Below are 16,219 nucleotides of genomic sequence, written 5' to 3' on the forward strand. Positions count from 1 at the left end.
AGCATTATCTGCCTTTCCAAACACCCCACCCCACACCTGCTGTGTCAGAATCTGCATTTTAGCAGGATCTCTGGTGATTTGGTTGCTCCTTAAAGTTTGAGAAGCACTGACTTTGCAGCTTTCAATTTTATTCCATCCCATTGGTCCACGATACAATATTATACTTTCACATCTAATGTGCCCAAGAAAACAGTCTGTGGAACTGATATTGCTGTAATTCTGCCCTATGCTGAACACAATTATTCTTCACTGTTTCCCACTCTCCCCAAAAGTTATTTTACATGTATTTTCAGTTGTACGAAGTTTATAACCTGTTCTACCTGTCATAAAAGTTGATTGTTCCTGCTTTGCTTTTGTGCCTGAAAGTCATTTATAATCTTAGGATTCCTAGTGTTCTTGTTTTATTTGGAATACCTTTTGCAAATCAATGTTTGGGACAAAAAGACTATTAGCGAAGAGCAGCAATTGCCTTCTTTGCTGGTGCTTAAAACCCCAACAGGAGACATTCACTTTGATTTTTCTATCTTTTATTCTTCATAGGAAAAAGTGCATAAAGGAGTTGTTTTTTGTTGTTGTTGTTGTTGTTGTTGTTTGTTTTTTTTTTGAGAAAAGTCACCGTATCTGAGAATTACACTCCTGTTAACAGCCATTTTCATCCCGGAAATCATTTTCTTCATTCTCAATCCATCTAATGAACTTCATTTGTCTTAAGAATAATTTAACACTGCCAAATCCTGTTACTTAACATCAGTGGGCGTTACACTGATTTTTTTTGTTTCCTTCTCTCCAGTTTTCTAATAAGCTAAGGAAAGCAAATTCAGTTAATTGGTAGTATCGGCTCTGCACTTGACAGGTGTGCCTGCTTTCATTCAAATCAAGGTGTCCTGTCCCATGACGTAATGGTACGCAGGCCGGGGCCTGTCCTCGGAAATGAGAGCGAGCTCACAGGCCGCTTCCCTTGGCGCACAAAGCACCTCTGTGTATACTGTGCCCCTGCAATGTACTTATGCTTCATATGGCTGGATCCTGTTGGATTTCATCTAGGAAGGAAGGGAAGGCTAAAGAGACGTGACTATACTAGACAGAGTGGGAACTCTTCCAACTAGAAATCCATGATGCAGTGATGTAACTGCCTCCTAAAGATACCTGTGTCCCCTTAACTAGACAATATTTGGTTCATTGGGACTTTTGAATGCCCACGTTAGAGAGGAGGTTGAAGAGGGAAAACGTCATTGCCTTGGGATCCCTTGTACACGCCCCAGTGGGACCAAGCGGGGAAGGAAAGCCACGCTGAAGAGCAGTCCCCGGGGGTGACTAGCGGAATTCTCAGATGCGGGGGGTGTGCTAATCCCAGCAGTCTGGGTGACCAGTGGAAGAAGGTCGGGGGCGGCAGGGGGAGAGAGGCCTGCCAGAGGCTCTAAGGAAGTCAGAGTCACACGTGAGGAAGGGGTAGACTTACCCAGCTCCCAGCTAGAGTGTCGATGGCGTGAGCCGCATACCAGAACGAAGTGGCACTAGAAGAGCCCCTATTCAGAGCCCCGCCTTGCCCGCCCTCCAGAAGGTGTGGCTGAAGGAGGTGTGGAAGATGGGCCAAATGAGAATCTTCGAGAAGCTCCTTTCGAAAATAGCCGCCCAGGCTTCTCCTGGGCATGCCACAGGCAGGAGAGTTTTCTGAGCAGTGCACTAGGTTCAAACTTGGGTTCCAAGCCAGCCACCCTGGAGATGGAAGTCTACCTCCTCCCCTTTTTAGCTGTGTGTTCTTTGTCCAGTTATTAAAACTTTTTGATCCCCATCACCTCATCTGTAAAATAATGATGATATTCATAATAACCGATTCACGAAATACTCTGAGCCTCCTGCTTGGCAGAACACCTGTCATTAAGGAATCACTCTGTTAAATTTTCTTTCATGACTGGAACGCAATGTCATTCAGAAGAAAATCTGGGCTCTCGTTCAAATCAGAGAAGAGCGAGGTGAACAAGATAACTTTGGTTACAATTCTCGACATTAGCCATCTTATTTAAGGCCGTTAGAATCACAGTGCACGCCCAAGCTGTTCTCATTTCATTCGAAAGACTGGCAGTTTGAGATATGACGACTGTAAAACGTCGTCATCCTGCTTAACCAATTTCCTCCAAACACAAACATTTTTTGAAAACTTGCGATGGTAACAAATTGCCCAGAAACCAGAAAGCCACAGTCTTTGACCGGCCCTCTTCTCTCTTCCTCTCTTATTTCTCGATGGGAAGAATTCCCTGACCAGGAGCGCGCCCCTTCCCAACGACTCCCAGGCACGGAGCGGGGCCAGATTCCACACGTCTTACGACAAAAGATACGTCATCAAGACCATCACGAGTGAGGATGTGGCCGAAATGCACAACATCCTGAAGAAATACCACCAGGTAATTTCCCTTTACCTTTGGTTTGCAACTCCGAAAAGGTTCACATTCACGACCGAGTGTCCTCAAGGCCCAAGGTTTCAACACGTAGTCAGGAAACGATGAGAACACGTCTGACGTAAAATTCCCCCCTAGTTGGCCTTTTAAAAATCCCTTTTGCCGAATTCCTGGCAGGTAACATTTAGGAATGCTTATCCTAGAAAGATAATTAGTTATTTATGGAACACTTTTAGGATAAATACTCTTATGTGTAATAGTGTCGATGATTGCCGTACTGATTTTAAAATCACTCGGGTTAAGATTTGGCAACATTTCAGTAGTTTTTTTTGCACATGCCAGAAGTCAGGTGTTAACCTGTGAGTATTTATCCATTTACACCTCCATATCCCATCCAGCTTTCCCTGGTCTTTTCCTGTCCTGTCCCCAGAAAGGACCTATTCACACTCTACTGCTAGGAAATTTTCTCATTTTCACCCATCAGCATTTTCCCTTTATAATCACCTGGGGAAAGAATGAGACTATCCTTGCCAGCCTCAATCTCTCTCCTTCTCTCTCTCCCTCTCTCTTTTTCCTCCCTCCATCCCTCTCTTTGGATAAATCCCAGCACAGGTTTACCTGGAGAAGCACATGTTCCCAGGTCTAACGGGAGCTGTAAGAGGCCTCATTTTTTACGTAGTAAGAGCATGAAGTTCACTGTCAGACAATCCCAAATTCAAATCCCAGCCTGTCCCCTGCTAACTACTTGATTTCTGGACTTTGGAGACTGTTTCCATTTATATGATGGGGATAACAACACCACGTAACCACGGAGTCCTGAAGATTAAACGGGAGCTTGTAAGTCAGGTACTTAGTTCGGTGTCTGCCACAGGCTAGGCGCTCGATACACGGTGGCGGTAGTCATTATCATCAAATCATATGACGACCAATAACTGCTGTGTCACCTTGAGCTGTGTCACCTTGAGCAAGTGTAGTCTGATGTCGTAATGTGACTATTGCTTGCAACATCACAGCTCTCGTCTTTAGAACTGATGTTCGAACCACGTGCTAAGACACATACATGTGTGCACACACACGTACATACACATGCATGTGCGCGCGCGCACACACACACACTTACTTTTAGAGTCTTGCCTTGTTTTTTTACCTAATAGCTCTAAAGCCCCCTCAAAGGTACAGGTTAGCTATCACAGAGGGTATTCAAAATGAAGTCCTGTGGGCCCTGACTGCGTAAACCAAAGGATTTTCCAAGTTTTAAACAATCGCATCATTAAATATTGGCCTCTCAAAGTGACAGCTTTGAATGCAGCTGTCACTGGATTTGTGAGCGCCGATACATCTGTTTAGAAGTCAGCTCCCTTACCTCGTGGTCATCTTTTATGCTTTAACATCACGGAGTATTTCTTGACAGTTGCTTATTCTTCAGTCTTTGCGAATGCGATCAATTATGTTCTGCTTGCAGTAAAGTCTATAAAAATCTTTGAGCCATATTCTGCTTCCGGAAACTTGGGATTATCCCTAATTTGTTTCTTTAAAACATTAGTCAGTCTCTAAATTTCATTTAATATGTAGTAAACCTTTTATAAACTGTATTCCTTTTGAGACTTGTTCTACAATGCTTATGCTGTTCCCTATTACGAAGAAATTTCTAAAGCACAGGGAAAGTACCACAAGGGTATAAATGCTACGGCACTGGCTTCTGAATGCATTTAACTACAGGATGCAGCTTGAACTAGGGACCTTTTAAACTGTCTCCTATTTCATTTCTCCCCTCAGGAACTTAATGTCATGCTTACGAATTCTTTTTACACTTCCTTTAAATTACCTCAGTACTTTTGAATCAAAGAGATACCTCGATGGCAGAGGAAAACCTGTTATTCTGATAGATGGCTATGATACCATTCTAATAAAATGGGACACGCGATTCAAATAGCAACTTCTCGATGGCAACTCTGAGTTCAGAATTTGTGGACTTCACAGACATCACGGTTTGAAACGTTCTCTCTGGGGCGGTCACTATAACCTAGCTTGCAGATTTGATGTATCCTCGGTATTGTATACAGTACATTGGGGATCAAATTAAGTCCACTAACAGGTTCCAGGGCGTTGCAAGTACTAAACATTTTCTTTCATTTCACTACTACGACATAGTATTTTCTTGGTATGTTCTTTATCCAGAAAAGTCTCATTTATTCAACATCTGTGTGTTTCTTTCTTCTTACAAATCATATGATATTGATGATCTTAACAATCTAGAGAGTCACTGTTTTTTAGTGCAATTTATTTAAAGGACACGAAGTCAAAAGTCAGGAGCCATAGATCCCAGCTTATTATGAATTGGTCGCTTAGATGGTCTCTGAAGCTCAGTTTCCGCAGCTACATTTGATTTATTCATTCATTCATTCATTCATTTGTTCATTCGTTTATTTACTCTTGACCTACTTCCAGAAAGGGTACAAGGCGGCTTTCGAGGAAGTTTGAAATATGCTAGATAGAATAAATAGGAAAAAAGAAGAATAGAAAGGGGAAGAAGAGGGTGAAGACACGAGATGGGACCTAGAATGACGTGCCGCGCTGACCGGCAGCTTCCTACCCTGGGGGCCACTAATCCGACCCTGGTTCCCTCGTTGCCAAGACGGAAAGCGAAACCTGAACAAGACACAGCTCCTGTGCCCGAAGACACAAATGGGTCAGTTGTTAAGGAAGAACCTACCTATCCTTCATACTAAGATCGGACGGGGTTATTCCTAAGGCGTTCCCCACAGAGAGGACACCTGACATGATCAACATCATCCTCGGGGCCCCCTGTGTGACTCACGAGCATCTCGCAGAACTTCAAAAGTAAGTCATCGACGTGGGCCGCTGAGCCCACGCCGACATGGAAGTCGCGCTCAGTCAACACGGCGGTGCAGAGGGAGGGGGCGGTGCACGCCAGCCACCCAGCACTCTGCCAGGGGCCCCCACCAGGCAGGAGTTTGAATGTCCTCAAGCCACCCTTCTCGCAGGCCACTTCGGACACCGTGTTGATGGACATTACATGGCAGTGAGCCCGGCCTCGTGCGTCCTTGGGTGTACCTGTTTCACGTGACCAGACGCAGGCCTCGCCAGCTGTAACCCCGCAGAAGCCCTTCTAAACTTCGTTCTTGACCGTTCTCTCCAGTGATGCTCAGAGGCCTTTTCATGGGTCTCAGGCCTTTTCTTCCTTCCCACTTTAGGTAGGCCTAGACTACGTTCAGGATTTATGTCTAGTCTTCTAAGCTTTCTGTCTCCCGCTTCGATGGCTACTGTTAACTCTTCTTTCTTCTTGTTTTTTACCTTTTAATTTGCTGCGCTTCTGAACTGCCCGGTCTGGACAAGGAATTAGGCTTGTTCGAAGTGCATCTCTCTGGGATAGGCTCCCAGAGAGGACCTCTCCTGCGGGGCAGATGGGGCGGGCTTTCTGACGGCTCTGCTTACTCGACGACCCTCAACCTCTCTTTTTTCTTCTCTTTTATTGCTTTTCTTTCTAATAAAACATATCTAGAGTTGCAGCTCTGTTCTGGAGGATTAATGTTACTATAAGGCCAGCCTCTAGGGAAGTGGAACGTTGCTAGATACTTGAATAAATTCTTCCTGGGATTAATTTTCTGATGAGCCAGCCTCTCCAGCTTTGTGATGTGGTAGGCGGTTCAGGGCACAGAGTCTGCAGCTGTCTGGCCCCCTCGAACCCCAGCTTTGCTCCTGACTAGCTATGGATCTTCGACAAGTCACCTAACCTCTGTACACCTGCTTCTCCATCTGTACATTTGGATAATAGTACCTCTGTCATTCGGTGTTGCGCTAATTAGGTGAAGTGATATTTACAACCTGCCCAGAACAGTGCCTGCTATATGGTAAGTGCTACATAAAAGATTGAATAAGGTAGTTAAGTACCATTAGTCTACTCAATTTTCTACGGCCCAGTGTAGAAATCATTAACTCTTTCAGTCCGCTAAGGGACCTGGTTTATGGTAGAATGTGACATTGAGGCAGAATTATGAAGACTTGGACCATAAGGAGTTAGATTTTTTCCTAAGCTTTAGCATCTCGCCTTAGTCATTACCTGTGCTGAATCCTACCCCGATTTCCACCCTGTGCCAAGAAAGAACAACATTGCCTTTCAGACCAATGGAAAATTTATATTAAGCAGAGTGAAGTTTTATAAGTCTCTTTTTAAAAATTTGGTTTTCTCTTTTCTATAGTTGGGAAAATATCATAATGTTTAAGTACGAATACCCTTTTCTTCAAATTTCGGTTAGTCTAGAACAAACTCAGGTCTATAAATGGTGATTATCAACTGATTAGCTAAGCAATAGCAGAAGAGCATTCAAAAAGGGAAAAAAATGGTCAAGAACCTATGTGAATGTCTTATTTCTCCTAAATCGACTGATTTTTCCCCCCACTGACTTGAACTCATATTTAAAATTAAGAGTCAATGTCAGTAAAATTTTAGAAATTTTATGGGAGGTAACAAGTTACAGTATAGGTGATCGAGAAATGTCTTATGAAATTATTAAGAATATCTTTTAAGATTTTAGAATACAGGAGTTAAATTTTTTTTTGTCAAAGTGACTGAATTGATAAATTAACAAAATTCATAAAGTAACTTCAAAAATCCTTTCTTATCCTTCGGATTTGGGAAACAGTTCCTAACTTGAGCCGAATCTAGAGGTTATGCCTAAAACGCGAAGCCCTTGTTAAATAAGCTAGCTAGTACCTCAAATTTCAGTGAAGGATTTTAGTGCGAATGCTTGACTTTGTTGGACTCTCTCTGGAGTACAGCTTTTTATCCTCCCATGAAGGACAGCGGCGTAGGCATTATCATTTGAAGAATGATCCACAAGTAGAGGAGCACTGAGAAAGCAGGTGCCGTGAAAGCCAAAAATGGAAATAAAACAATGGGAGGCGGGTGGTAGTGAAAGAGAAAAGGTTACACAACTGCATCGGCGCTTCTTAAACCGCGACTGTAGACAAACACGCGGCACCCTCTACAAACACAGATCCCGGCTCAGCAGATCTGGGCGGACCCGAGATGCTGCGTGTCTGACACTCCCAGGTGATGCTGATGAAGCGCCCAGTCCATGCCAGGACGGTACCTGCTTTTTGGAACAGGGGAGACATTCTGAGTCTGCTCCCCCCGGAGGAGAGGCCAGTTGAAACGTGGACAGCACATTACAGTTTCAAGTCCCGTAAGCACGTCGTAGAACTCAGTGGCCAGAGGCAGGCCCCCAGCAGAGGCTCTCTCCCCCTGGAAGCTGCAGATACATTTCTTGCTTCTCTCTCAGGAACATTGGAAAGGCGTTTGCCTTGTCCAGGGTGCCTGAGGCCTGGACGACGCCCCTTCAAGCTCCGCTTCGCAGACGGGGAGTCGCCTCTTGGAAGGGGGGTGTTTGGGGCCCTCCGTGCACAGCGTCCTGGCCATTTGTCCCCCACGCTTCCAGGCATCTATCTGCCAGCACACTCCGCAGAATGCTTTTGCTGCAGCGGGTTTTCCCCAGTTTCCAGAAATTCCATCGTCTTTTTCTCTTCCTATAGCGCCCGTCTGCTCTAGTCTCTCCTTCTGTCTCTCCAACAGCTGTATGTTTGACGTTCTCATTCTGGCCTCTACATCTCAACTTTTCTTTCCCATTTCCCATCTCCAAACATCACTGCCCGATTCTGGGTAAATTCCTCAGCTGTATCGTCGTCACCCAGTCCTAATTCTTCGACTATTTCAACCTGTTGTCTCGCCTGCCCAGTGATATATTTTTATTATTATTTTGATAATCATATTTTTCTTTCTAGATATTCTATTTTTTAAGATCCACCAGTTCATTCCTGAAGGTTTCCTGTCATATGCTCACCTCCAACATTGTATCCTTTGTTTCTTTAAACGTTTTATGCAGAACTGTCCAAATTCTATTTTTGATAGTCCTAACCTCTGCAAAGCCTGGGCCTGAAGTCGTTGCCTCTAGTGTCTGCTGACTCTCACTCAGAGTGACTTGCCCAAGAGGAAACCCACACAGAGTTTGGGGTCAAGATACTGATTAGGGACCTTTCTATGCAGGGAAGAGGAGAGAAGAAATGGACAGAGGGAGAAGCCACGCTGTCATGCAGGTCCAGCCAGGCCACCCCGAGTACGCCACCCCGAGCCCCCATGTGGGACCAGAGTGACAGGCAGGCAGACCCGGAGGGAGTGGCTGGCGGTGCCTTCAGCCCCGCCTCTCGCGGCTCCTCACCAGGGCTGTGCATGGAGCAGCCATTCTGCATTTTAGTCATAGTCAACGAGTAAAGGCCGTCTCGACTTACAATAAAGAGTTTTTTGTACATCGTCGTTTCATCTTTAACGATGATGTTATTTATGGACCTTCACTTTGACTGCAGTTGTAACAGAGGAAATTGGGAACATCAGTGCTTGAGTTCCGGCGTATTCTGCATGATCTCAGTGCTAAGAGGGTTTGTAAACCCTCCAGAGGAATGTTCATTTCTTTTAAGCCTAATGTGATCACATTTAAGCAAAGCAGCAATGTCTTGTTTTTATATTAGCTAAGTGACATCATCTTGATAGTCTTTTTTGACTTCAAAATGATCCAAAACCAAAATAAATTATATTAACTGACATGTACATACCGTTATCCCAAAATATCAATTCCAGGGAAATTTGGATTATTTATTTATTTGGTCATTCTAAAACAAAGCAATGTTTAATTTCAAGCTGGCTGACTTCCTCTTCCTCCTCCTCCTCCTCCCTCCCTCCCTTTCTTTCTTTTCTTTCTTGTAAAATATGTTGGCGTGATCTATAAATATAGCCAGAGGCACAATTAGGATTACAGATAATTTAACCTTTCAAAAACGTTTACCCGAAACAAGACTTCACATTGAAGTATTAATTTAATGCTGTATTAAATTGTCACCTCAAACCTCTAAAATAAAAATGAGTGAAACATGATAATAACAGCAATTTTCAAAAGCCAGAGCCCAGGTTCACACTCTCACGCGGAGATATAAATATTTATCTGTCGCGGTGCATTGCTGGACTCCACTCAGCCAAAGCCTTCAGTCAGCTGTGACTCTTTTAATGGCATTTCATTTTGCATGAGAAGAGCAACAAATTGGGGATTCATAATACTCGTTATTCTTGTTGAGTGCCTAAGACCAAAGGAAATGGAGATCTTGTTGCTGTTGCATTTTATATGTTTTTAAAATTCTGATTTTGACCACATCAATTTAGCATTGCAGTACAGTTCCAACGAGCCCGCGGCTGTACAGGAAAAACTTCTAAGGGAGACAGGAAGAGATTAAATTTGACTTTATCGATGACACCATGGAATCATTTACACGACAATTTTTTAAAAGAAGACAGAAAAAAGTAAAAATTATTAGTGTTGGAAATAGGTTACAGACAAAACATTGCCAAGCCAGTATGTTTCTAAGACCACTCTTGACAAAAACAGAAGCCCCTGCATAATGAATAACAGAGCAAAGTGACATGAGGTGGCCGTCTCTGGAGATGTGAAAGTGACAATGATAAAAGTGATATTTTAAAAATGCGGACATAGGTAACACAGTGAGTTTCGCATGAGAATGTGGACCCAGGAATGATTGTGACTGATCGAGCTCCACATAGTGAGCTTAATAAGAATCGATGACTGTCAAGTTTCCTTTCTAAGAATTTGGGAGGAAATATTCAGTGCCTCTCCAGAGTTTTAAATGAAAATAATTATTACTATCGTTGTCATCTGTAGTAGGAGGAAGAGTAGAGTACACAGGCTTCGTGTGAAGCATTTTGACATACTATCACCTATAATCCTTTGAGGTAGGAATTACAGCGCTCGCTTTCCAGAAAATGAAACTAAAATGATGATCGACTTAGTAACTTGCCCAAGAGCGCACAGCTGGTAGATAGGGCCACCAGGACCAGGACACACACACACATCTCTGTGACTCACACGCCTATGTTCTTTTTCCTGTGCTGATTATACCGTGTAGACTCCCATCGACTACATGTCTTTAAGGCCCATCCAACAATCTTCAGAGGCAAGGGACACCTCCTTTTAGTTTTTTAGGGCAAATGTGAGACATTTTCTCTTCAGCCGAGGGCTCTTTACCACCTGGTTTGCATTAGTAAAACTCAAGTTAATGTACTGTTTTTCGAAGAGAGAGAAATAGAAAATGTTCTGCTGTCTGACTTCGAATGAAGAACGAGTTAAGGTGAAACTATTCAGAAAATGTATCAAATTAAAATATGTAGCTCAATTATGGTTCGTAAGATTTAAAAAGGGAGAGGGGGCTGGAGCATCTTTAAAATCTGCCAAAACTCTGGGTGGTGAAAATCAAACTCATACTGATGCTGCTTATCTTTTCTTTAATGATAAAAACTAAAGGTCTTTTTTAAAAAAAACTCTCAAGACAGTTAAATATTATCGGATTTGATTGACAGTGTTTACCACTAAAAAGTTTGAAAGGGCAAACTTTCTTATTTTTTTAAAATACTCAGCGTCAAAAAGAAAAATTCAAGCACTGTGATAATTAAAAAAAAAAAAAAAGGCAAGAAAGCAGTTACTGGAAATTTTACCATTACTGTTTTCTCCCAAGGCATCTCTGTAAATATGTTCAACGTGTACAATTTTTACAACTTTCGAACCCTACTGTTTATTATCCTAGAGATTTTACACGTGTGCCACGGACATAAAAGAGCTTTTTTTTGAAATCTTACCCCCTCATTTTAAAGAAAGGGCAGCCTAATTCTCCATTGGGAAGCGCCAGTGGGACTTGTTGGCTTTCAAGGAGAAGTGTCTCCACCTTGTGGCCTTTTTGGGCATGCCACGAAAGGTTTGTAAACCCCTGTTGTGTTTTTGCAACTCTAACTGGAAATGGTGTCAAAGCCGGACTCTGACCAATGGCCTGGATCAAGTCCAGCGTGGGGCTGGAGAAGCCCCGAGAGCTGCCAAGAGCAGGGATGCTCCCCAGGGTGGCGTGGCGCCCGCCCTTCATACCGCTGCTCAGATGGGCAGCTTAGCCCTAGGCAGGGTCTTGTTGAGAATCGAAAACTAAGACTAGAGCCCAAGCCTCCCAGCTTCTAACAATGGGCGCTCTCCACAATCTCTTCTTCAGTCTCAACCTCAGAAGATGTCTTTAACATATTCATCAAACTTGGTTGGTATCCACTCCGTTCCGCGATGCTCTGTGACTCTCAGTGTGAAAGGAGCTAATCTTAGTGGCCAAGTGACTCCTCGTCAACTTCATAAAGTCATCATCGGGCCTTCTGGGGAGGAAGATGGAGGCCCTAGGTGGAGTGTAATTTCACTTTAAAGGAATTATAAAAAGGACCAATCGCCGGTCTTCTCACCTTACACGGTTATATCCAAGTTTTGACTTTACCAGTCAGTTTGGAATGTTAGGCATAAATAGCTCTTTGGAGATAAAGTTGAATGTGTTTTATCTGTGTATACATGGTGAATATAGATCCTGTGTTGAGCAGTACAAACAGGGACATTTTCTGTCACTAGGACCATAATGGTTGGCAGGTTTCACTTATGTAAACAGCGAAGGCGGACGAGCTGAATTGTTACATCTGAACGAGCACCTTCTGATTGGATCATTTTTTTTTCTTTTTCTCATGTGCAGTATATAGTAGAATGTCATGGAGTCACCCTTCTTCCCCAGTTCTTGGGCATGTACCGGCTTAATGTGGACGGAGTCGAAATATATGTGATTGTTACAAGAAATGTGTTCAGCCACCGTTTATCTGTATATAGGAAATACGACTTAAAGGTGAGATCGATTTTATTATCTTTTCTTAAGTAATTAAGCTTACGTGTCCACATTGTAAATGTGATTGAAAACTCTCAGCAATTTGGTGGTGCTCGGAGCTCAGAGCCACCAGGCAGCTATGTTAACCAAGGATCACTCGCTGGGTTTACCAGAAGATGCTCATATGTATTACCGCTGTCATGTCTAATTTATTCAGCAAATGTGTGTTGCACACCAGCTGCGTAGCAGGCACTCTTTTAAGTCCTGGGAATAGTGCGCTGAACGAAACAGACCAAACCAGCACTCATGGAGTGACATTCTGGTGGGTAAATACATACAATAACTGAAAGAAGTCAGTCAGTCATGTGGTATGTTAGAAAGTGGTAAGTGCTGTGGATAGAAGTAAAACCAGGAAGGAAGAAGAAGGGATACAGTTTTAAATAGGGTGTCGAGGAAAGTCTCACGGAGAGGATGACAGGGGAGCAGAGCTGAAGGAGGGGAGGGGTTTGCCGAGGGAAAACCTTCCAGGCAGAGGGGACGGACCCTGAGACATTTCAAAGACATTGGGTGAGAGGGGACCGCTGGAAATCCTGAGTGGATCAAGGTGATCTGACTTCTGGGCTCACCAATGTAGAGAGAGAGAACGTCCAAGTCAGGAGCTGGCAAACTGTGGCCTGCCTGCCTGCATGGCAGATCCGACTTGGTCGTTTTTGTGAATAAAGTTTTATTGGAACACTGCCATGCCCATTGTTTCTGTATCATGTGTGGTTGCTTTTCACTATAATGGCAGAGCTGAGCAGTTGCCACAGACACCGTTTTGGACCACAAAGCCTGAAACATTTGCCCTCTACCCCTTTTCGGAAAAAGTCTGCCAAGCTTTGGTCTTTGTCAGTGGATCTCAGAATTTTTGATCTCAGACTCCTACACATGCATAAAAGAGGACCTCTCACAGCTTTTGCTTTTCCAGATTATGTATCTTCTGATATTTTCAGTGTTAGAAATTAATATAAGAAAATTTTAAATACTTTATTTAAAATAATAAGACCATTAAGCGTTAGCATATTTTTATGAAAAAATATATCTTCTGAATAAAAAAAAAACTTAGTGAGACAGGTGGCATTTATTGTTTCACATTTTTGCAAATCTATTTAACGTCTGACTTAATATGAGACAGTTGGAGTGTCCTATCTGGTTCTGTTGTCAGTCAGTTGTGATGTTATTTGATTGACATGTATGAAGAAAATTGGACCTTCCATAAATATCCAGTTGGAAAAAAGGAAAGGAGGCTTTTAAATAACTTTTTCAGAACTTTGTGGATATTCTTTGATATTACATCAAAATCCGACACATGGTAATTTCACGTGGAATGTGGAATCTGAAATCACATTAGCAAACTTCTGTGTTCTTATCATTAAAACTCATTAGTCTCTTTGCATCATGCTTTGGTCATTTGGAATGAATGGGCCACTGAGTCATGTGCTCTCCAAATATTGGCACATTTTATTATACAGTGTCAACAAGTCGCATTAGTATCACCACTTAGTCTCATCAGAAAAATCTTTAGGTATCAAGAATCTGTCAAGCTCAGGGTGATGGAGATAACTTTTTAAAATTCTAATTTTTCTTTTAAAAGCTCAAATTTTACCACTGGGAACAAGTCCTGTTAGTCGTTTCATGTGAAGGGGCAGCACACAGACCCCCTTGCACATGGCCAAGCTCAGCAGCTTTGTTCATCTTTGAGCAAATACCTGACAGTTGCCCAGATCTGAATAAGCGCAGATTGTCAGTTCTGTCAAGTAAAAATGTTGTTTCATGAAAAAAAGTGGCTAGTTCAGCTCATGACTCAAACCATCACAGAAACGACTGTTCTTAAACCATTCTTTCTTTATAACAGGTGCTTTGTGCATACTTCTCACACAGAATATTGAACAGATGTGTTTCCAGGGTTAAGATTTAATAAAAACTAATTTCATTGCTTCATCAAGGACATTTGTATATTTATAGATATAGGTAGATATAGCTACGGGTACAGATATATTATGACAAACTCTACTAATACGATTTGGTACTACTGCCAGATTTGTTCTAAGCTGGTAGCAGTTTTACCCACTGTTGTTTTTGCAATATCCACACAAATATCGAGACAGTGAGCAAGGCAAATAGCATCTCGATATTATTATAAAGATAGCTTTGACTCTCCAGACCCCTGAGAGGGTCTTGGGACCCCAGGGTGCTGAACCACACTTTAAGAAATGCTCATCTAAGGGAAGAAAAATGGTCTGTGCTAATCTCCTACGCTCTGGAGTACAGAGAAAGTGTATAAGATTCCCAAATACAGCCTAGCTCTGTCCCGCCTCCCAGCCAGAACTGGAGTCGCCCCTGGTGGAGGTCGCAGCTGCCCGGTGGGGCCCTTTGGCACCACCTGTCTCCCAGGGTCTCCGCCGTGCCCTGTGGAGTGTCGCAGGACTGTTCCCCGTTCTAACTTCCGTGGGAGAAGCCAGAGTGACCTCTGACACCACACGTCCCAGTTTTATATAAGCTGTGTCCGATCACTGAATCGTCATAAGCCTCAGCTTCTTCATTTGCAGAATGGGGATAATTTTTCCTGCCCTTGCTGGGTTATAGTGAGGGTTAAGTGAGGTACGTACATGTCGTGTCCAGCATAGCGCAGGCGGAGGGGAACTGGTCAGTGGATTTGGGTTGCCTCCTCCATTCTACTAGTGATGTAAGTTATACTTATAGACCGGATATTGTAGTTTTAATTTGCCTTGGATTTTATCATTTCATCTCCCTTTTTAGCGTGTAGAATAAATAAGTTCTGTGCTTGCCAGTACTTTCCGTTGCGAAGGAACCTGAACATCTGGCCTCCATTCACAGCTCAAACTCTTGGCCTTAGCTTACTAACCTTACTTTTCTATTTTCTGCTTTAATTTTTTTTTTGTTCTGAATTAATTTAAACTTGGACGAGTTTTTCCCAGGCTAATGATCTGCATATATACATAGAGATGAAGCTTCACTGAGATTCCAAGACAGGGTGAATTATATTGTGGGAAGGAGAAAAAGCACAGACCGCAAAACTGGTTAGCGATACAAAGAGGAATAAATCGTTTCTTCCTCTGCCCAGTAGCACAGGCCATGCCCAGGTGCTACAGATGTCCCCCGCTTTTTATTTTCATTTGGAACATTCTTTGTGAGAAATCATGGCACGAAAGAAGGTATTTGTGGCCCGTATTCAAGAATCCCTAAAGGAAAACAGACCATGGCAAGGGATGGCTGCCGGGCTCGGCCGTGTGGAAAGCCCTGTGTTAGGCTGTGGTTCCCGCTGTGAACAATTCACGTTGTCCATCTTCATTCGGTGGGTCGGCTTCGTGCTCCTCTGACATGTCCCCAAGAAACTTCGGGCGTTTTCCCTAGGAGGCTGACAACAGGGCCTCGTGGATCCAACAGACCTGGGAATGCCAAGACACCAGCCTGGCCTTGGGTCCCTTCTCCAGGACGAGGCGACCCCTCAGTTCCTGTCTCCTCGTGTGTGAATGACAGGACGCACACTTCCTACTCAGTGCCTGAGCTGCTTGAAGAAACATGGTCGTAGAACAAAAATTTTGATTTCTTTAGAAATGGACCATCTAGAACCCACTTTAACTTATCTCAAGTTACAAAAGAAGTTCTTTCAATGATTAACAAATGGAAGTATTCCAGGGCGATAAATGTCTGCTTAAGAGGTGGTCAGGTAAATGAGTCCCTCTGCGGACCTCATCGTAGTTTGAGTGTCCGGCGCTGGCAAGCAGCAAACTGGCGTGCCCTCCTTCTCCAGGCATTTATCCAGCGAATGCCGAGCAACGCTTCATGAAACACCGTGATGGTCGCCAAGGAGCACAAAGAATAAATGGTCCTTGTTGTATTGACATAGCTAGAAACTCACTGGCCGTTTGCGTCTTGACTTTTTTTATCCCCTGCTTTACAATCTTCCACAAACAAAAGAAAATATCTCTGTCTGAACAAAGTCCGCCTGTCGGCATCAGAGGGGGGACCCGGGTCATCTTGGACAGCCCCAGAGCCCTGAGGCGTAGTTT

The 16,219-nt window shown here is 43.3% G+C and overlaps 1 protein-coding gene across 2 annotated transcripts in view; it reads left to right on the top strand.

The window, feature by feature from the left end:
- The window catches only part of PIP4K2A (phosphatidylinositol-5-phosphate 4-kinase type 2 alpha), a 148,710-nt gene that overhangs the window by 103,452 nt on the left and 29,039 nt on the right, over positions 1-16,219 (top strand). For both annotated transcript variants that reach the window (XM_016124673.2, XM_016124683.2), the window contains exons 4-5: positions 2,250-2,402; positions 12,021-12,167. In XM_016124673.2, the coding sequence (XP_015980159.1) occupies positions 2,250-2,402; positions 12,021-12,167 (300 nt within the window). The remainder of the gene's footprint in view (positions 1-2,249; positions 2,403-12,020; positions 12,168-16,219) is intronic.

The sequence above is a fragment of the Rousettus aegyptiacus genome, unplaced genomic scaffold (assembly GCF_014176215.1).
Source record: "Rousettus aegyptiacus isolate mRouAeg1 unplaced genomic scaffold, mRouAeg1.p scaffold_m13_p_10, whole genome shotgun sequence".
In the NCBI taxonomy this organism is placed as follows: domain Eukaryota; kingdom Metazoa; phylum Chordata; class Mammalia; order Chiroptera; family Pteropodidae; genus Rousettus; species Rousettus aegyptiacus.